Source organism: Populus euphratica, unplaced genomic scaffold (assembly GCF_000495115.2).
Source record: "Populus euphratica unplaced genomic scaffold, PopEup_1.0 scaffold915.1, whole genome shotgun sequence".
NCBI lineage: Eukaryota > Viridiplantae > Streptophyta > Magnoliopsida > Malpighiales > Salicaceae > Populus > Populus euphratica.
In genome coordinates, this window is record NW_011500771.1 from 58,035 (window position 1) to 80,353 (window position 22,319).

Genomic DNA, 22,319 nt, shown 5'->3' on the forward strand with positions numbered 1-22,319 from the left:
TTATTATTATTATTATTATTATTAGTACTACTACTACTACTACTACTAGTATTATTAGTATTATTATTGTTATTATTATTATTGTTGTTGTTATTGTTACTATTGTTGTTGTTTATAATTTGTACAATTAACTTTCTTGTGGTTCGACCCTGGTCTTGCTAGGTTATTTATTACTTCGACACTCCTGCACTTGGAAGAAGACATCAATCTTTTAGTCGTGTCAATCATGAACTTACAGCTTCTGCAATTGAGCAACTAATGATTGGGCAAGCTTCATATAAAAAAAAAAGAAAAATTATATTTTTTATTTTTTTTCCTTTTGGTTTTTTTTATTCTAGACTTTTAATTATTTATTGACATCTTCTTTGACTCATTTTTTATTTCTTAAGAAGTATAAATGAGTACATTGACTTTGGTGACAAAACATTCAAATGCTCTCATTGCAAGGCTTTTTTCTGGTTGATAAAAAGATTGCACACTCAACCAAAACCAATCCACAATTCTCACTCTGTTGTCTTGGTGGAAAGATTAGGCTTTCACGATCATTATTGACACCTCATGTTCTTGATGAACTTCTAGACCCTATATTTGGTAAAGCTTCTAAGAAATTCCGCACAAATATTCGAGCCTATAACTCTATGTTTGCTTTTACATCCATGAGGGCTAATATAGATCACTCAGTCAATCATCGACCTGGGCCCTATGTTTTTAAGATAAATGGCCATTGTCATCATTTAATGGGTTCTCCTTTTCCTTTTGATAGAGAGACTCTAAAATTTGCATCATTTAATGGGTTTGCCTTTTTCTTCTGATAAAGACACTCTAAAATTTGCTCAACTTTATATTTATGACACTACAAATGAAGTTGCAAATCGACTAGCTCCGTTTCCACATGAGAGCTCTGCTTCAAATTTAGATGAATATGTTGTCAAGAATCTTATTGATATACTTAATTCAACAAACTGTTTAATTGCCTTATTTTGTCATGCTTCGCAAAGGCTATTGATGTCTGACAATCTTGGATATAAACTATGGTTGCTTGGTCAATGAACTCATGACTCAAGGAAGTATAATGACCCATCTTTAAATGATATTGGTGGCTTGATTGTTGGAGATATTGGTGATTATTGACACGACTAAAAGATTAATATCTTCTTCTAAGTGTAGGAGTGTCGAAATAATAAATAACCCGACAAGACTAGGGTCAAACCACAGGAAGGTTAATTGTATAAATTATTAATAATTATAAACAACAATAATAGTAACAACAACAACAACAATAACACTAATAATAGTAGTAGTAGTAGTACAAATAATAATAATAATAATAAAGAAAAAGAAGAAGAAGAAGATGATGATGATGAGAACTTGGAGATCAAATATTAATGTAAGGATTAAGCAATAATAATAACAAATGTCAAGGTTAGAGGTTCCACTAATGGTATATCAAACAAGTATAGTATAAACTCTTATTATTGAATTGGAAACCACACACAAAGGAGGTTCCAATCAGATTATATATTGTTAACATGATTACATTAGTCATCTTATTCAATTAATGCTAATACTTGTAAATCTCGTCAAGCATTCATGATTATAACTTATGTTAACAATAAATCAAGTTCCTTTCATAGCTCAGGTGTCGGTTATACCATACATTATGGGCTATGAAAGTGCCAAGCATTTGTTGTACCAAGTGTTATATAACATAAATCAAGATTAGTCATTTAACAAGCAAAGTATTAAAGAGTGAACAAGATAACAAATATAAAACATGTTAGTATCAAACATTAAGGTCCATATTAAGTTTACATTATACTTATTCTTACACCATTAGTGTAACCTTTTCACCTTGATATAGTAAAATTAACTAAACATTATGAATGAAAGAAAAATAAATAAACAAAATAATAATATAAATAAAATAAAAGTTACCGAAATAAATGAAAGGAAATGAAAGGCATAAACTTGATATTAATGAAAGCAAAGCATAAACATTACAAAAAATACAAAGAAAGAAAGCAAGAGCATGATCTTGATCTGGACACCAAGATGCCTAAATGCATGGCAAGATGCCTAAATTCATGGCAAATGCCTCCTTTTATAGGCCAAAAATGGGAACTATTGATTTGATGACTAATTGATAAGTGGGTGACCAACTTTTGACTTGGTGACAATCCTTATCTTCTCTTGTCTGCCCAAAACGTCATTGATAACGTCAAAATTGGAGCCAGTTGCAAACATGAAAGTTGTAGGAAATTGTCTCAACTTCCGAAGAAAATAAATGAAGCTCATGTGGACTTCTAGAACTCCAGATATGGCCAAAATACCGAACAGTGCTCGGACTGGAAGACAGATTCGGGCTTCTTTGTTGTTGCTACAATTTGGACTTGATAATGGCCTTTTTAGATCTTGGGCTCCATATGAAAGTTGTAGGCCTATGTCTTACCTTTCCATCCATATAAATTGGACCTAAATCTGAGATATATAGCTCCAGATATGACCCATTTACCGAACAGTGTTCCGGTTTGGATTGCACCGACATCTCTTTTCTAAGTTTGGCCATCTCTTTATCCTTGCAATTTAAGTTCTTAAAGTCATCAATCAATCCTTTCATTTATGTGATAGACCTGCATTAAAAATAGACATTTACCACAAATTAAAGGTATCTTATATTATTAGATATATTATTATAAAACATGCTTTGGTTAAGGAGTTATTGATACTTCAAGTGCAAAATGATGATATAAAACCATGATAAAAATGCACTTTTAAGTACTAATCACACCCCCCAACCAGCTTATTACTAGTCCCTAGTAATCAAAGCGTAAAATAGAAAAACAATTTGACATCAATCTTTTGGTCATGTCATGTTTCCGTTTGGACTGCATCAACATCTCTTTTCTAAGTTTGGCCATCTCTTTGTCCTTTAAATTTCAATTCTTAAATTCATCAATCAATCCTTTCATTTATGTGATAGGCCTGCATTTAAAATGAACATTTACCACAAATTAAAAGTATTTTATATTGCAAACTAGGGCTTGGTCTAGCAGTGGAAGGGGCGTGTCTCCTTTCACTGCACCTGGGTTCGAGCCTTAGCGTGCACGCCTGTCACCCCCGCGGTGCCTTACATGCCTACTGGGTTTGCAGGGTATTCAGTGGGCCGTGGGGATTAGTTGTGGTGCGCGCAAGCTGGCCCGGACACCCCACGTAAATCAAAAAAAAAAAAGAATCTTATATTACTAGATATGTTATTATAAAACATGGTTTAGTTAAGGAGTTATTGATACTTCAAGTGCAAAATGATGATATAAAATTTTGATAAAAATAAATTTTTAAGTACTAATTAATTACCATTCAGAACGAGATATTGTTATTGAAAGTTCGTCAGGGACTTTACAAAGAATCTCTAAATTGCATCCAAAATTTATGGCATTGCAATATCCTCTTCTTTTTTCATTTGGTGAAAATGGTTATCGAACTAATATTAGTTTTGCCAACCATGATAATCAAGTTCCTAGAAGGCGTTAAAATGTACCAATGAGAGCTTTTTATACGTATCTTATTCATGAGAGGGAATATGGTGAAGACATTGTTATAAAAGATTACCGTATTTACCAATAATTTTTGGTTGATGCGTTTACCAATGTTAAGAAAAACAGGCTTGATTACATTATAATGAACCAAAATGATCTTTGGACTGAGCTTTATCAAGGCATTACTGAAGATGTTCTTAGAGGGGATATTCAAGGGTCAAAAATAAGAAAAATTATTCTCCCCTTTTCTTTAACTAATAACCCACGATATATGATAAATAATTACCAAGATCTATGGCCATTTGTAAGGCATATGAAAATCCAGATCTTTTCATCACATTCACAAGCAATACAAGCTGACCTGCAATCCAACGAGAGCCCTAAAAAGATAGACTTTCTAAACATGAGGACAAGCCTAATATAATCACATGTGTTTTTAGAGCAAAGGTTCTTGATATGTTAAAGTTCATCAAATCTAGTGTCCTTTTTGGCAAGACAATTGCTGGTAATTAGGCTTTGCCCATTTCTTTTCTTTCTCATCATGTATATCTTTATTTATTTATTCTTATTAGGAGAGATTTAGACTTCTTTGTTGTTACTACAATTTAGACTTGAAAATGACATTTTTAATTTTGGGCTCCATATGAAAATTATAGGCCTATGTCTTACATTTCCATCTATATAAAGTAAACCTAAATATGAGATCTACAGCTTCTAATATAACCTAATTACTATACAGTGTTTCGGTTTGGACTGCACCAGCATCTCTTTTCTAAGTTTGGCCATCTCTTTGTCCTTTCAATTTCAGTTCTTAAACTCATCAATCAATCCTTTTATTTATGTGATATACCTGCATTTAAAATGAACATTTACCACAAATTAAAGGTATCTTATATTATTAGATATGTTATTATAAAACATGTTTTAGTTAAGGAATTATTGATACTTCAAATGCAAAATGATGATATAAAACCTTGATAAAAATGCACTTTTAAGTACTAATCATTAACATACCTTAACTTAGTGTATATTTAATATTGAGATGAATAATATTTTTAAAAGTATTTTTATTTTAAAAAATATTAAAAAAATTTATTTATATAATTTTTTATTTTTAACATCAATATATTAAAATTATTAAAAATCACTAAAAAAATATAAATTTGATGTCTTTTCAAACCAAATATATTTTTAAAACACATTCAAATAAAGTTTCAAACGCAAAAATAAACAATCTATTAATCTTAGGCCCCGATTGTTTAATACAAAATAGTTTTTTAAAAACCATTTTCTAAAATTTTTTATATTTGTTTACTATTATAAAAATTTATCATCTGAAAATACTTTCTAGTAAAAAAATTAGCTTGGTTTCGAGTAAAATGTTTTTATCTTATTTTAGGTGTAATAAACTTTCAGAAGTTATACAAAATAAAAAATATTCTGTTATTTTTTAATTATAACAAATTTAATTTTGAATTTTTTGATTGCTATATATATATATATTGAATATTTATTTTTAATTTTGTCCCTAAAATTTGATTTATATTTATTTTTATATAGTTTTTATTTTTTTAATTGTTATTTACTTTTGTATTTTTTAATTAGATCTGATTCTTATTTTCACCATTATTATTTATGTTATTTAAAATAATTTGTAAAATTAAAACTTGTTTTGTAATTTTATCATCTTTTAAATTTTTTTATATATATATATTTTGGTTTATATTTTTTAATTATTATTTATTTTATTTAAAATAATTTATAAAATTGGTTGTTTTTCGTTCAACTTTTTTATATATATGATTTTATCTTTATTATTTTAATAAATATAAACAAATTTTAAAAGTTATATTTCAATTTATTTCATATAGTCAAAAACCAATAAATATTTTTTAATTTATTTTAAAAAGCTATTTTTCAGCTATAAAACAGATACCGTGGTTTATCAAATTTCATTTCAAAAGTTAAATGGAGGAAACCTTCTAAAAATAAAGAACGCATATGAAATTATTATAAAAAAAAAATCACAAAACTTTTATTTGTCACAGAGGTGTATCCACACGTACATATAAAACGATGCCACGTGGATCATTTCGGCAGCCACACTGGTACAACTTTATCGCGTCACTCCATGGTATTGTAACCCACTATAAAAATATCTACACCCAGAACTGACAGTCCTCTCTCGCCTGCAGAAAAAGCTAATCGCTCTGTCTCTCTCTTTTCTCCTCGACAGCAAAATCCAGAAAAAAATAAAAAAACAAAAACCAGTTGTAAAAAATAAAAACAACAAAACGGGTCTCCAACTTCACGAACCTGACTAACTGAAACCCTAACCCTAGCCGCGAAATTCTTTATCCTCCTGTATCTCTGCATGTCTCTACGCATGTGAAGTATTAACCTCACTAGAGGACAAATTAGGGTTAGGGTGGTTTTGTTATGGAACGCGACGGTGGTAAAGAAAGTTGTTGTGGCTGGTGTCGGGAATGACCGGAGGGCCGATGCCACCGGTGAAAGAAGATGATGGGTAGGGGTCCTGACGGAGGTTGCGGAACTGGCGAGAGGTCTTGCCGTCCAGTTTATAGGGTTCCGGCATCCAATTCCCTCATGAAGGAGTCTGAAATACCTCAACCAAAAGTAAAGAAATCGAATCCACTCGAGGTTGATTTCTTCTCCCAAGCTCACAAGGTCTTAAGCGTGCGCTCGCCATTTGATGCTGCGGAGAATGCGTCTGGTTCTGGTGTTTCGAGTTTTCCAAGTGCGTCTACTTTGCCAAGCAGGTTTGCTAGTTTGTTGAGGCAATCAAATGGGAGTAGAAAGAGACATAAAAGGTCTCATTCTGGAGCGGAAAAGAAGTCTTCTTCGCGGGCAAGTGACGGGTCTAAAAGAGGGAATATTTGGGTTGAGACTGAAGATTACTTTAGGGAATTGACATTGCCTGATATTGATGATTTGTTTGAGTTATCTTCTTTATTTAATTCTTTAGGTTATAGTAAGTGTTTTTACATTCCATATATTGGAAATGAGAAAACTGAGAGAATCGAGACCATTGTGACAAATGTGAAAACTGGGGAAAATGTGAATGGGAAGTTTGAAGAAAGCGAGACTAATGAACAAACTGAGACAAGGGCCAATGTGGAGAATGCAAATGGTAACTTTGAAATGGATTGTATGGGTGTAAATGGAAATGGACTCGTCTTGAAAGACGAAGTCAATCAAGAGGATGAGCAGTTAATGGAAATCGACATTGTGACTCAAAGTGATGGAGCTGTGTGTTTGCCCCAGGAGAAAGCAAAGACGTGCTCTGTTTCTGATTTGTCTAACAGTGTAGAGTGGCTTTTAGGTTGTAGGAACAGGGATATATTGACCTCTGAAAAGCCTTCCAAGAAGCGGAAACTTTTAGGCAGTGATGCAGGGTTGGAGAAGGTTTTGGTTGGTTGTCCTTGTGAAGGAAACTTGTCATTATGTGATTTTTGCTGCAAGGGTGAGACGGGTAATGTTTCAAACAGGTTGATTGTTTGCTCTTCTTGCAAGGTTGCAGTTCATCTTAAGTGTTACGGTGTGCAAGGAGATGTAAGCGAGTCGTGGTTGTGTTCCTGGTGCAAGCAGAAGAGTGATGGCAATGATTTAGCGAAGCAGTCTTGTGTACTTTGTCCGAAGCAGGGTGGTGCTTTGAAACCTGTAGATGTAGACAATGGTAAGTCTGTTCTGGATTTTGTGCACTTGTTTTGTTCCCAGTGGATGCCTGAGGTCTACATAGAGGACTTAGCAAAGATGGAGCCAATTGTGAATGTGAGTGGAATTAAGGAAACCCGAAGAAAATTAGTGTGTAATGTATGCAAGGTGAAGTGTGGTACCTGTGTTCGGTGCAGTCATGGTATGTTTTGTTGCTCCATTATTTTATGCCATTATGCATTTATTATTTTCCTCTGGTACACTGGGTTGGTGTCTATTGCAACTTTTGCCTGTTTGGCAGCAGAGCCAGTGTCTAATGCAGCTTACAAGTCATATTGTTATATTGTGCAAATGCTTTTTGTTCTTTAGTCTACATTGTATTTGTCTTTTATTGAATCAAAGAATGATGAGAAGTGTTATTTTTTTCTTGTTTTCTAATTGGTTTATATTTCTCAGCGATTATGTGTCTATGATTCATTTGCATCTCATTTTCTCCTGGTTTTTTCTTCCTGGACTAAATCATAGCATGGTGCACCGTATTTCTTTCTTAAAGGGATGAATACAATCATGGTAATCAATAAGAGATAATGTCTCTCCAACATTGAATGAATTCCTTTTGAATTTTATAGCTCAAGTTATTATTGGAATGAAAATGAAATTTAACAACAGTCAGACAGATAATTTATGCCCCTTGTTATAAAAATATATAATGATTATTGATATTGAATCAATTTCCCTTTATCTGTGATAGCACTGTTGATCTCACTTGTTTTTCTTGTACGCAAAAGACAATGTCCTTCTATTGTTATTTTGTCAAGTCAAGTAGATGATTTTCGCGATTGATAGGCTTATTTAAATTGTGATTTGCTTCTGAACTGAAGCATATGGTGTCATCAAATTAAATTTCTCAATCTTTTGCTTCTTTCTCCTTGGATGTGCAATCAGGTTGTTGATTCATGACTTCACACACTGTTTAACTCACATGCCTATAAAGCCTGGCTACTTGATCCAATATTTTGGTTTTCAAACTGGATTGATGGGACAATTTGGTGTATGATCATGCGGAATGGCACAAAAGGATCCATTTAGCCATCCCGAAATAATTTGGGATGGAGGCATGGTTGTTGTTGTTGCATATTCATGAGGCTGGGAGGAGATTGGAGAGGGATTGGGGTTGAAACAGTTTAATGCATTGTAGAAGGATGCAAAAGATGCCATTTGCAGGACTGTAAGATTACCAGGAATGTAACTCGTGCATTCTTTGATGGGAATGCTTGCTCTTCAGGATTGTTTTGTTCTTGGCAATGTGACTTTTTTAAAAAAAAAAAACCATAAAATATCTCACACTTATGGAAATCTGACATTAATAGGCCCAACTTCAATATTGCTTGAAATTTTAGAATATAGTCTCTCATGAATCTTTCTTTCCTGTATGCAAATGCCTACTGATTGCAGTTACATTTTTGCTGAATGCTGGATCACATGTTAAATTTTGATCAATAAAATTAATTAATTAATAAAAAAATTTCTGTTAGGTGAACATCCCACATTATTACCACAATTTACATAATGATCAGCACAATCTGGAAGATCACATGAATCTTGTTTAATTATGAGCGGAGTTGATTAATCTAATAATTTTTTATGACATTAGTTATTTTCATGTGATGAAGTCCGTTGGTGTGTTCTAACACAGTTCTTCTCGAAACTTTTGCAAAAACAAGGTTGAGGGCTTGGTCTAAAGTCTAATACTTTTAATAAACCTGTGAGAACACACTGATTGGGTGCTTTGAGGACTTGCTATGTAAAATGTTTGGTGATGTATTTAGCACTGGTTGATGTTTGGTGATGTATGTATCTCTAGCAGTGATTAGGTTTGGCTTATGAATTTACTTTCTTGCCCCGGTTAATTAATGAATGTCTGTTAGGATCTTGCTCTCTGGTGCCCAAGTTTTTTTAGTATGTACCAAGTTATGGAAACATCTGTTTCATGGGCCTTGCTAAGGTTTTTAGCTGGTGTTGCTGCTATTTTACACCCTGAGATTTGGATTCTGTGTAATGGCTTTTGTCAGGACAAAATGCGGGGCTTGTTCTTTGTTCCTGATTCTACTCTTGAGCAATTCTCCATGGTCTTTTCACCCTTTTCCAATCGAGATGATGACTGCTAACATTGTTGTGCTGGTCTTGGATGCTGGATGTCCCTCATCCTTTGGCAGTTTTTAGCCTGAGAGTTTACCTAAAAAATCTTGGCTATTATGGCTGTTGCATTGTTAAGATATGCTGGATGTTATCTCCCTATACTTGTTTTACCAGCCACCATTCCTATTTTATTCCTTGTGGTATTTTATCCTCAAATCTTTTTAAAGCCTTTGGCATTAGTTGCCTTTATTCTTAGTAAGGGTTGGTGTGGATTTGGCTTTCTTGTAAACCACTAAGGGCCCTGCTGCTTGCTGTTCTTCTGTGCCTAGTTAGTTTCCAGCGGCCCATTTAGTACTGCTCTTTATCTGTCCCCTCTGTGTGAGTGCTCATGTAAAAGTACGCATGTGTTTGTTAGAGTCCCATTATTCTTAATATCTAAGTGATTAGACCTGTGATTATGGTTACTTCACCACTAGAAATGAAAGCAGATCTTGCACAAGCACCCTGGTTCCGAATGGAGACCACAGGGTTTACTGTGGCTGTTCACTTACCTGTAGGTGTATTATTCGTAATTTAGTTGTTACATTCACCAGTGTCTTGTCTTAGTCTTGGAAGGATGAATTTGCTTTTTCCTTCAAGAACGAAGATAAATCTTCATTATGGTGTGAAGTAGAAAACTGAGGGGAAACAAAGCTGTCATAATAAGCTTTAACTGCATCCAATGGGGGCATTTTGATTACTGAGGGTTGCTTGCTGTGGGATCTTTGAGATCACTCAAAGATATACTTGCTTGCTATGGAATCTTTGAGATCACTTAAAAATATAATGTTGAAGTCATTTCATCCAATTGTCACTTGTGCTCATTTTGCTTGTCTCTCTGATGAGCCAATGTTATGTCCTTAGTTTTCAGGTCTCGAACTTGCCCATTCTTGCACTGATAGCTGCAGCTTTTCTCGTTTCCAAAGCTATTTTTGAAACACTTTAATCAATAAGTCGTATAATGTAGCTTTAGCACTGTTACCTTCTGTCTCATTTAGCTTTGGCACTGTTACCTTCTGTCTCATCTAGCTTCAGCACTTTTAGCTTTTCTGGTAATGCCTTTCTGTTCATGTGGTTTATTCAGGAACTTGTAGAACTGCTTTCCATCCTATATGTGCAAGGGAAGCAAGACATAGGATGGAGGTCTGGGGGAAATATGGTACTGATAATGTAAGCCTTTTTCCTCTCTTCATCACAATGAAGATATAATTTGCTAACTATTTTCTTACTAATGTTACTACCACAACTACAGTGACCACCACCATAACCACCAGTGCTACAAGAACTTTATTGACTTTATGCTATGACATCTTCTCTAAATTTCTTTACTATGTGTGTGTCAACAGGTTGAATTACGAGCCTTTTGCTCAAAGCACAATGAACTCCCTAATGATAGGGATACCCATCAATTAGGAGAGGCTTTTGTGTCTGCCAGCCATGACTGCTCTGTTGCCAGCTATAATCCATCAACGTTGCAAATGGACAAACAGAGTAAGTTAAATATTGGCCAAAATGGAGATAAACTTGCAGTCCACACAGAAACTTCTGATACTAATTCTGGTAAACCTGGTGATGGTGAGTTATGGGAAATAGGATTGTTTGATTCCAGATCAAACGCTGAACCTTTGTCAGAATCTGGGGATGTGGACAAACTCATTGATATAGGGATATTTGAGAGAGGTTGCTATGAGGGTGCTAGCACTGACTCCCGAAATCTTTTGCTGATTTTGAAGAAGGTACTGAAAAAACTTAGGTTTTCATGCTTTTTGCATGGGTTTTGACTTTTGAGATATATAGGTATTGCATGCATGCATCCATGTAGTTTTTCTCTTTGGTTATTTCCCTCTTATTGTTTTATTTGACCTCTTTGGAAATTTTAATGGTGTAGTTAATTGACCAAGGAAAAGTCAATGCTGAAGAATTGGCAATGGAAATCGGCATGTCACCTGATTTGATAACTTCAACATTGGCTGTAATGCACCGGACCATGTATTTCACTTTCTGTTCATTTTCTGAAACAAGTGTTCATCATTAATCATTGCTGACTTTTTGCTTCTTGACCTTTTCTCTGCAGGAAGTTAATTTGGTCCCTGATTTTCAGTCCAAATTAGTCAAGTGGTTTCAGAATCATGTTTACATGGCCAGTCAACGTAAATATTTGAAACTTAAACTAAAATCCACAGTTTTACCAAAAGCTGAGATTGGAACAGCAGACCATTCTGATGGTATCACTATATCTGAGACTGATATTACAGATGCTGTTGCTGTTAAATCAGTTCCCCCTCGGAGAAGAACCAAAAGTAACATTAAAGTTTTGAGGGATAACGGAGTAGTTTGCTCACCCGAGGAAATTTTTAGTGACAACGGTATGCTAATGGAAGATATGAAAGTTGTCAGTCAACTGAGAGGAGAAGAACCTGAAAAATCTAGTGAAGCATCCTTCCCTGATGTATCTGAAAAGGTAGTCCTATCGCACTGTAATTATTTGCTACAAAGATTCTTATAGGAGGTTAGTTGATTTGTTTTGTCTGTTTTGAATCACCATCTGAAGATGTGACTTGCTTTGTGATTAGGAGCTAATTTTGTGTTTGGAATTTCTTTTTGTGCTTGTTTTTAATTAACTACTTGAATTAGGAGCCTTTTCCTTTTCTGCATATTTTCTAGTTCAATTTTCTGATATCTTTCCTTTCTCTGGTCCTGTTGTTTTCCTTTAAACAGTTCATAACTGTAGTGCTATTTAAGTTCTCCTGTTTGCCTTAGTTTACCTTTGTGTCACAACAAAAGTATTGGAGAAGATCTCTAATTTGGCAGTTGTGTATGTGAATGTGGTGAAGATGTTAAGGAGTGGTTTCCTTTGTGTTTTGATTCTCCTCCAGTTTTTTCTCTTACTGTAACTCGTTCTTAATGGTATTCCATCCTTTCTCAAAGTATCCTGAGTATATTCTTTCATGTTAACTTGTTCTTGTTATAATACAAATAATACTTTGCATAACAAGGATGATATGGCCACCACATGTTTTTTCCATTGCTTAAATGAAATTTCTCTGTGTTTACCACGTTGATTTGGAAGGAAAAAGAAAACTCTGGTGGCATCTGTTTCTTGTAATTATTTTTCCTAATCAATGGTATAGATATTAATTTTGATGTCTGTATTATGAATATTCTATTTGTAGGTATGTGAGTTATTATGTCTTTGGAAAGTTGGTTTCTGCTAACTCTTTTTTGCCAGTTATCTTCCTTTGTAAGAACCTCACCCTCCATCCTCCTGAAATCTTCTCAGCTACCTATGCTATAAGGCTCTGAGATTTTTTCCGAGAAGAACCTTGAAGAGTGTTTGTTTTTCATGTCATGCTTTTTATATTTCTTTTCAAGTGACTTTTATTTTTTTTGTTTATTCAAAATATTAGGTAATACAGAACATAGTTATATAGAAAAAAAAAATTGTTGAAAAAAGGGAAAATTTTCAGAAATGGTGGATGAGAATTTCCCCAAAGCAGAAAGAGAATCTGAAACACAAAATGACCAAGATAAAATACTAAAGCTTCCTCAGTCTCTCTGAATTATTGTTAGGAAACACCTCCAAAACATCTGTAGCACAGTGATTGAGAACAAAATTGACTTTCCATATGGCCCTTGCAGCAATCTTCTTCAGTGACTACAACATTGTTGATGGCACCTGTGAACTTGATTTTTTTCCCTCGTGTATGAGGCAGAATGCAGAAGCTATCACACATCAGCACTATCTTCCTTTCAATTTTTGTATGCCTAAACGTGCAGTATTTATTTTCATATTTTTGTTTACTTGTATTTGTTGAAGGTATTAATTAATAGACTGTAGTTTTCATCTGCCTGTAGTTAGATTTTTTCTCCTATTAACAGTGTATGCATGTGTACAATTGCAAAACTGATGCCAGAGGCACCTGCCATTTGTGGTTCATTTCTATAAAATATTAGGTTTTCTATGTCTTCCATTTATCATTTTATGGCGTGGTGTTAGGGACTGAAGCTATTTCTTTTCTACTGATAGTTTATGCTTCTTTTTTCATTTCCTAGTTATTGATTGCTCAGCAATTTGTTTTTCTAGACTGCATGCATTCTTTTGTCTATTTATTGTTTCTGCCCAATTTGTTCAACTTATCATTGTGAGCCAAGGCAGTTGTGACCTGTGCTTATGTTGTTCGGATTGCTTAAGCATCCATATATTCAGCTGTGTTTGCTAAAATATTGATGATATTCACACTTTTGAACAGTGTAGAACTTATGAATGTGCTGTCATCACACTTTTGATATGCAAATAGAAAAAGAGAGAATAAGAATTGCTAAATTTAAATTGTGAATTATTTTAGTATCAAAATATGCATGCAAAAAGTTTGTTTGTCAGAAGGAAAAAAAGCATGTAGCAATTGAAGTGTTCAATGCTGTGTTGTGTTGAAAGAAGTTTGGGTAGCAAAATCCTCTCGAAGAACCATTATGTTGTTTTATGGACATTTCCTGGCTTCTCATCTGAGGTTTGTTGGACATAGAGTTGATGCCTTGTCCATTCATTAGACATGTTAAATGTGCAACTTCCAGAAGGTTTTGTAATGATGGCAATAAGAGCAAGCAGTGAGGTTTATTTTATGCAGGCCTGGGAGAGGGTGATTATGGTATAATTTGTCATTTTCCTTTTCTGAATCACTTATCTGCATTAAGATATCATCTTGGAAGGAGTGGGAAGAAGCAGGGTGCAGTTATCTTCTACAGTAGTGGAAGTTACTGCTATTTGTAAATTTGTACTTAGATCCAATGTGTCTGCCTTTATGTTCTATTCGTTCCTTCTGCTTTTAGGTTCTACTCACCGTTTGGTGATTTTGAGTGCTTATATAGATGAATCCTTTCTGCTTACCTTTCTCTTTTAATAATATTTCTACCATTTTGTTTTATTTACACAGTTCCCTGATGTGATTCAAGACTCTTCAGTGGTGCATTTGCCTAAAAGTGAAGGTATGATTGTCAGAATCATCCATTTGGTTTTTCCAATCAATGCCCTATCTATTGGAGAAGGTTGCCTTATCCTTGTTAATTGGTTTTGCTTGGACTGCTTTTGTGTACTTTTTCTACTTTCTTTACTTGAGAAGGCAGTTGATATATATATATTTTTTTAACTTCCTGGAAATTGGTTGATTCAAAGAAGAGTTCAACTCTACCTGTTGTTTACTTTTCTTGACAATGACAAGGTATGGTCTTAACATTAGAGTAAAGCTACTGCTGATAAATTAGGAAAGCATCCTTTTTGGCTGTTGGATGTTTTACCAAGCAGATGTTTTTCTTTGTTGGCCCCTTACTGCCTCAATGGATTTATTTTGTTGGAGTGAGAAAATACCAAGAATATTCCTGCTCTAGAAAGGGTGCTCTATGCCTTGGGGAAGCTTACTAGATACTTTCTAACTAATTTACAACTATTTCCTCCAAAACCTCCACCTTCCTCCATAAGAAGCTTAGAGATGAAGAAGAAAAAGAATAGGAGGATATAATTAAATTTGAATGCTGCACTGATCGGAAGAGTGTTTGGACAGTTGAGGATATAATTAAATTTTACTAACAGATTGTGTTTCTTTTTTCACTCGTAAAGTTGGTGAGCATAAGAGCAATGACACTTGTTTTAAAGATCCAGTCATCTTCCTCTTTCAAGGGAATGAATCAAGCATATAGATTAGGTGAAAATGTCAAGGAATGAGATGGTGATTTTTTAACTAACATCATCTTAGTTATGGGCTCCCTTCATATGGAAATTTCTCTTGCAAGACCTCATCTTTGTGATTGAGTTTTGGGCGGTTGCCAAATTGAGAAGGAAATCTTACCTTTTCTTGTTGGTGGGAGGGGGATTGGAATTTTAGGATCCTCTAGGATCAATCATGAGGTAATTGTTATGGGATTAAATATTTTGTTCTCTCTTGTTTTCACTCGCTAGGGAGTATGATAGTGGGGGAATTTTGAGGAGGCTTGCTGTCCTTCTGGAGGGGTCAGAAACCCCTAGTGTTTCTTTTTATTCTAGAAGGATGACAAGTATGCATCTCATATTGAGGAAGTGAGGTTTCATTCTCATCTATTCCTTTCTCTCTTCACAGCTGACGATATGCATATGAAGAATTTATTTATTTTATTTTTTTATTTCAGTTGTCAAGCATTGTTTGCTCCTTAGTTCAAATGTTACTTGATGTGATTTAGTGATATTAAAAGCCTGAGATTTCTGTTAATATTACCAAAAGCAAATGGTAGAAAGAAAAGAAAACAGGACATAATTTTCATGTATTTTCCGATTTCCCCTTCTGTATGAAAGTGAATATGTTGGCATTTTTATGTTGCTCAGGCAGTTCAGATAATGTCTCAGGTGGAAGCCTTTCTGAGAAAATCGAGCCAGTTCATGCAGCTATTCCGGAGAAGAGCAATTCAATTAACACAGATGGGGGAGTTCCTCTTTATTCGGATGTTAATTTAGTCATCCCTAATTTCATGTAAATTTTTTGAAAGCTCTTTAATGCAGAATTTTGTGCTGCCTGATACTTTTTGGAAGCTCTAAAAAGTTTTTATTTTCATTAGTGGACACTGATTTAACAATATCTGATGAGTTCTTATGCAAAATTATATATTTCTTGCTGCAGAAAACCAGAAGAATATTCTAATTTTTATGTCCATTCATGTGTCCATGAGAAGCTGTCACAGATACAAATTGGAATGCTTTTACAGAAAGGAATTTCTGAACTTGAAGGTAGAAGTTGCGCTAACATGAATTTTATGGTCAAGAATTGTAGTTCTGTTTTATTGCTTATAATTGTAAGCTCTTTTACCATTTTATTATGTGTAAACCTAACTGGACAGGTTCAAAAGATACAGAAATCTCTCATTTGGAGGCCTCTTCCAATTCCAGTATCTTCTGTAATCATCAGAATAAACACTCAAAATGCAATGACTTGATCTGTAATTCCAGTGAAGTAAATTTAGAGCGGTTGGCTAAGGCTAAGAAACTGGGAATTCTCAAACTGTCTCCGGTGGATGAAGTGGAAGGAGAAATTATTTATTTTCAGAAGAGGCTACTCGGCAATGCAGTTGCAAGGAAGCACTTCACTGGTCCTTTCCTTTTTCGCCTTTATCTTTCATCTTTTTTATTTGTGATACGCTGACTCGCTTTTTTCACCTTCCTGTTCTTGCACTATTCTCATATTCCATTCCAAATTATTGAAGAAAAAGGTAGCTTCATATTGATATGTACATCTACATGACATTTTTTTATCTGATGAAATGTGCTTGCAGATAATTTAATATCTAAGGTTGCCAGGCATCTACCCCAGGAGATAGATGCAGCTAGGGGGAAAAGGTGGGATGAAGTGCTTATTAGCCGGTATCTTTGTGATGTTAGAGAAGCAAAGAAGCGGGGCAGGAAAGAAAGAAGGCGTAAGGAAGCCCAGGCTGTTCTAGCTGCTGCAACTGCAGCAGCAGCAGCTTCCTCTCGGTCTTCATCATTTAGGAAAGATGCCTTTGATGAATCTGCCTGTCAGGAGGTAATTTTTTCATTCACTTTTGGATTTTTTTTCTTGCCTTTAAAAGAAAGCTTGCAATTATTCGATGCAGTAATCTGTCTTATCATTTTTATTTGGTTCCAGAAATATAACACTGCTAGTGTTAGGGCTGGCATTTCTTCTCTGTTGATGCCACGTCCACAAGAAATGCTTTCAAGGGTGGCTATTCCAAGGATTTCATTAGAGAAGTACTCTGATTTTGTTCAGTCAGTTTCAGGTTTTTCTAGAGATCATCCTAGATTATGTGACATATGCAGACGATTTGAGACAATACTGAACCACATCCTAGTCTGCTCTGGCTGCAAGGTTTTCTAGAATGGACTATCTTTTCTGTTAAGGGTGCACAATCTGCTTACTTCTTGTTAACAAAAGCTTTTATGCCAACAGGTTGAGGTTCACTTGGATTGCTATCGTTGTGCGAAGGAATCTAATGGTCCATGGCATTGTGAATTATGTGAAGAATTATTGTCATCTAGATGCTCTGGAGCTCCTGTCAATTTCTGGGACAGGGCAAATAGTGCGGAATGTGGTTTATGTGGTGGTATTACTGGTGCTTTCAGGAAATCTACTGATGGTAGATGGGTTCATGCCTTTTGTGCAGAGGTTGATTTTTTGCTTTGATCCTTCAATGGCCAATTCATGATTATTTTTTCTTATCTTTGTTGAAATACTATTATGATTATTTTTCTATTTTTTCTTTTAGTGGGTCTTTGAACCAACATTCAGAAGGGGACAAGTCAATCCTGTTGAAGGAATGGTATGTGCATATTTTAGGTGGCCATATTGTCAAAATTTTCAAGTCCATTGAGTTTTGAATACATTTCTGAAGATTTCTTGGGGTGGAATGTAATATTTTTAATTTAACTTGTTTTTTTTTCTGACTGGGCATGTTTATGACCATTCTTGTATTGTTCTTATCTGACATTTGCTACCATCTGCAATGTAATTCCAGGAAACGATTGCTAAGGAGATTAACATTTGTTGTGTCTGCCGTCATAGACATGGTGTCTGCATAAAAGTGAGTTCCAGCTTTGATTGTTTCAGAACTTATCCTTTTCTTTTCTATAGCATCAAGTCATGTAATAAATATTAATGGTTTTATGCAGTGTAGCGCTGGTCACTGTCAGACCACATTTCATCCAACTTGTGCTAGAAGTGCGGGTTTCTACATGAATGTTAAGACTCTTAATGGCAAGATGCAGCACATGGCATATTGTGAAAAGCATAGCTTGGAGCAGAAGGCAAAGGTCTGAATTTGTTGTTTGTACCTAAAAAGTATTGATGGATTGTCATTTTATAATTTTCCATTGCTTGATTTATGTAGAACGGAACTCAAAAACATGGAGAAGAGGAGATAAAGAGCATGAGGCAAGTCAGGGTAAGCATGCACTCTGATTAATCATGTAATCTTCATTCAGGTGGATGTTAATGCTTACTCAGGTCTATTGTTTCTTGTTCCAAGATTGGTTCTACTATATATGCTAATGACTTTTGTATGTTTACAGTGGTCTATTTCCTTGGAACTGGTCTCCTATTTTGAATTGTAAAATTGAATAGAAGAATGTCTTTCTGATAACTTTTAATGCCATAGATGTTGTGTACATGTCTATCCTCTTGGCATATACTGCATAAGATCATTGCTCTTTTAAAGTAATTCTAAGTCGTATGACCCAGCCAACTTATTTCTTATAATATTTTACATTGGTCACGACATTATTTCTTTTAAAGTGATTTTTTCTTTTTTTTTTGTGTTTGAGGTCTTATTTTCTATGAAAGCCGGGGTGGTGAAATTATTTTTCTTGCTACTGGTTCATGAGGTTGATTTAAATCTATGGCTTTGCTTCTTTCCAATCTGATGAAACATTAAGCAATTTTTCCTAATGTCATGTGCATTGATTGTGAAGGAATCGTCTTGTGTTTATAGGAAGTTCATAGCCAATACTTTCTTTGTTTCTGTTTGCATTTGTACTATAGTCAAGATTTAATCATATTCTTAGGGGTAGAATTACGGTGACCTAATTAACTTTGTTTTTAAATTTATTTCTATAGGGTCAACTGGAGAGATTGCGTCTTCTTTGTGAAAGAATTGTTAGACGTGAAAAAATAAAGGTAACTTTCTCAGTAACAGCAAAGTGGTTGCTAGGGATATTTTTACCCAGTATTATGTAGTCAAGTCAGCAAAGAAAATACCATGTTGAAAGTGTTCTTTCAGGTCTGTGTTTGCTTCTTTATTTTTTAACTTCTCTCGAACTTCCTCCTGCATCCTTGTTGAGACTTCAGGGTGAATTTTTTCCTATTATTGCTTGATATTTACACTTTGAACCGAGTAAAATATGCTAAATTGTATTTTTATTGTTTGGAGTAACACTCACCCCAATACATTCATTTGCTAGAAGTTCATTTTGTTTGTTAGCATACTGCTTCAGTTTTAAGCGAACCATTCTCTGAAGAATATATACTTTTATAGCAGTGCCTCTTACATTTAATTTTTTTGCAGCGGGAGTTGGTTTTATGCTCACACAGCATACTTGCTTGCAAACGAGACCAAGTTGCTCGATCGGTGCTTGTTAGCAGTCCCTTTTTCCCTACAGATGTTAGTTCAGAATCAGCTACAACATCCCTCAAAGGGAATACGGATGGTTACAAGTCATGCGGTGATGCTGTCCAAAGGTCAGATGATGTCACAGTAGACAGCACCATTTCTGTCAAGCACAGAATTAAGGTGAGTTTGACCATGGACACTGACCAAAAGACAGATGACAGCTCCACATCTCAAAACCTTTTTACTCCAAAACCTTCAGAGAGGATGTCTTTTGCTGGGAAACAAATACCTCAAAGACCTTCTGCTTCTTATAATATTTTAGAAGAGGAAGAATGGAGCTCAAAATCAAAGGTGCGTGTTCCTTCTGCATCATTGACTGTTTTGTTCCACTAGGTTTTCTCTGTTAGGGATAAATTCAGACCAATACTCACTACCATATCAAATAACAGCATTATGAGACTTTTGAGAAAGAGTTGGTAATGACTTCAGATGAAGCATCGATGAAGAACCAGAAATTACCTAAAGGATATTTCTATATGCCTGTTGATTGCCTTCCAAAGGAGAAGCAGATCAATCAGGATGCTTGTTCTGGTGAACCCTTGGAACATGATAGGTAGAAGAGGGCCAACTCTGGATTTTGGACTTGCCCACTGGAAATCAACAGCTGTCTATTGTGGACAACTGCTTTCTGCCTGGAGCTACCAAATTTACCTGATTTATGAAGGGAGAATGGCAGAAAGATGCCAAGATGGGTTTCTGGGCTGTGTAGTAGCCTGGCTGGACGTAATGTTCTGAGAGGGGTTGGCATCGTTGTTGTGTATTCATCATGAGAATAACTATACAGTAGGTGAGGGTCTATTCCATATTCCAAGCGGCTCATTTTTCATCAAGTAGATGCTTGTCCCTCTTGGCTGGGAAACAACGCTTCTTGTACCCTGATCCAAGGAATTAGAAGGTGTTGCCTGCTGGGCTTTGGCCGTAACGTCGATGTAAATATTCTCAGCATTATTTCTCAAAAGAAATTTCGCTCATCTAGTTTGATGGAGCGTCGAAGTTATCTTTTCCATTGTGACCTCTTCATTATCTGCTGGTTTGTTTAGTGTTTCAATCAGGTTTAGTTTCAATAGATAGTTGTTCTTTTGTAGCAAGTTGCATTCCCTTTGTCAACATGGCATCTGATTTGTGCCAGGTCCTGTTAATCCAACTGTGTATTATTAGGTGGTAAAGGAAATTCCCTTTTTCATCTACTGTTTATTGGATTGTTATTATTAATTGTTAGGATGGGAGATTACTATTCCCCTTCTCACAAATATTGCTAATTGAAATAGATTTAAAAAATAATAATTAAATTTAGCTTTTTTTAAAAAAATTATCATTTACTATTTTTTAATATATTAGGGATGAGTTTTATATATATATTTTTTCCTTATGAGTATTCTAGTTACATGATTCAAGTTGTGAATGATTCAAGTTGTGAATTTTATGGGTTATTCTAATTAATTTAGGTTTTTTTTATTATTATTGGTAATTGATTTTTTTTTTATTTTATTTTTTAATATTAGAATTATTAAAAATTAAATTTTATAATTTTTTTGTTTGTTTTTTATAGAGTTATTTTAATTTTATAATTAAAATTAATTTTTTTTAGGTTAACTCAAGTTTCTTTATTATTTTTTTAATTTTATTTTTAAACATTAAATTAACTGAAAATTAAATTTTATAATTTATTCTGATTTGTTTTTTATTAAGTTATTCTTATTTTTTATTTCAAGTTTGATTTGTTGATTGAAAATTTGTTTCAATAGTTATCCTTGTTCGTAAGGTTACATTGAATTAATTATTATATAATTAATATTTTTTTTGGAAAGTATATTAACAACATTTAAATATGTTTTTTTAAATTAATATGACCGGAACAATTCAAGTAAATAATCTATTTACTTAATCAACTATTTTTATTATTTTTATTTGTCATTAGTATCCTGTAAATAATCTATTTACCTAATCAACTATTTTTATTATTTTTATTTGTTATTAGTATCCTACCATCATAACCGTTGATGCTATCAACCTTCACTCCAAAATCATCTTATTTCGACAATTAACATCACACCCATGTCTCCTATATTGTTTTCATTGCCACCAATTTTATTTTTGTAACAATAATCAATCATTTTCTATCATGTCTCCTATATTGTTTTCATTGCCACCAATTTTATTTTTGTAACAATAATCAATCATTTTCTATCGCCACCTCTTACCTATAATAACCATATAGTTTTCATTGCCATCAATTTTGTTTTTGCAACAATAATCAATCATTTTCTATTGCCATCTCTTACCTATAATAACCTCGACTTTATCCTCGGTCATTACTCTACTACCATAATTATTTATTAGCCATCATCATTTCATTTGTATTTCATATTATTGTATTCATCATGTTATTAGTTATGTTCCGTTAAATATATTATGTAAAATATTTTTTATTTTATTTTATGCAAAACAAATAGCTTCTTAGATGAAGTTTCCTTTCATTTTATTATATGTATTATATGTGATACTTGAGGCATGACAATTTTTTTAAACAAATTATAGTAAAGGTATGGAATTATTTGGTGGTCCCTTAACCAAGTTAATTGCTGCTCCTTTTAAAAATATAAGACATTTTAAGGAAAAAAACAACTAAATTATTATGAAAAGCTTAATGAAGGGTATTTCATAGAGAAAACAATTAAATTGTTATAAAACATTTAATAAAAGTCGCCCAATCATATAGAAAAATTTAAGGATTTAATATTAGGTTTTCTAAATTAAAGATTTCAACTAATT

At 33.9% G+C, this 22,319-nt stretch overlaps 1 protein-coding gene across 7 annotated transcripts; it reads left to right on the top strand.

Annotated features, from left to right (window-relative positions):
• The first annotated feature begins 5,711 nt into the window (after window positions 1-5,711).
• On the top strand, window positions 5,712-20,759 carry LOC105116326 (uncharacterized). 7 transcript variants are annotated; one of them, XM_011013627.1, is made up of 20 exons: window positions 5,714-7,413; window positions 10,474-10,559; window positions 10,736-11,125; window positions 11,278-11,361; window positions 11,464-11,539; window positions 11,645-11,850; window positions 14,321-14,372; window positions 15,739-15,883; window positions 16,031-16,137; window positions 16,248-16,496; window positions 16,680-16,927; window positions 17,030-17,251; window positions 17,333-17,548; window positions 17,649-17,702; window positions 17,898-17,963; window positions 18,052-18,192; window positions 18,270-18,323; window positions 18,995-19,054; window positions 19,443-19,838; window positions 19,937-20,759. In XM_011013627.1, the coding sequence occupies exons 1-20, from the start codon at window positions 6,057-6,059 to the stop codon at window positions 20,102-20,104; spliced, it is 4,377 nt and encodes a 1,458-aa protein (XP_011011929.1). In that variant the 5' UTR covers window positions 5,714-6,056; the 3' UTR covers window positions 20,105-20,759. The 7 variants fall into 7 exon arrangements, with proteins under 7 accessions (XP_011011931.1, XP_011011930.1, XP_011011929.1 ...); XM_011013626.1 differs by having other exon boundaries at window positions 10,736-10,880; window positions 10,983-11,125; window positions 11,464-11,850; XM_011013628.1 differs by having other exon boundaries at window positions 5,713-7,413; window positions 11,464-11,850; window positions 19,977-20,081.
• The last annotated feature ends 1,560 nt before the right edge of the window (window positions 20,760-22,319 follow it).

What these genes read in the sequence shown, in the direction of transcription:
- LOC105116326 (XM_011013622.1), top strand. Translation starts at nt 6,057, where the DNA reads ATGATGGGTAGGGGTCCTGACGGAGGTTGCGGAACTGGCGAGAGGTCT. An exon ending in TGCAAGGAAGCACTTCACTG is followed by an intron (nt 16,497 to 16,679) that starts GTCCTTTCCTTT and finishes ATGTGCTTGCAG; the next exon opens with ATAATTTAATATCTAAGGTT. An exon ending in ATGAATCTGCCTGTCAGGAG is followed by an intron (nt 16,928 to 17,029) that starts GTAATTTTTTCA and finishes ATTTGGTTCCAG; the next exon opens with AAATATAACACTGCTAGTGT.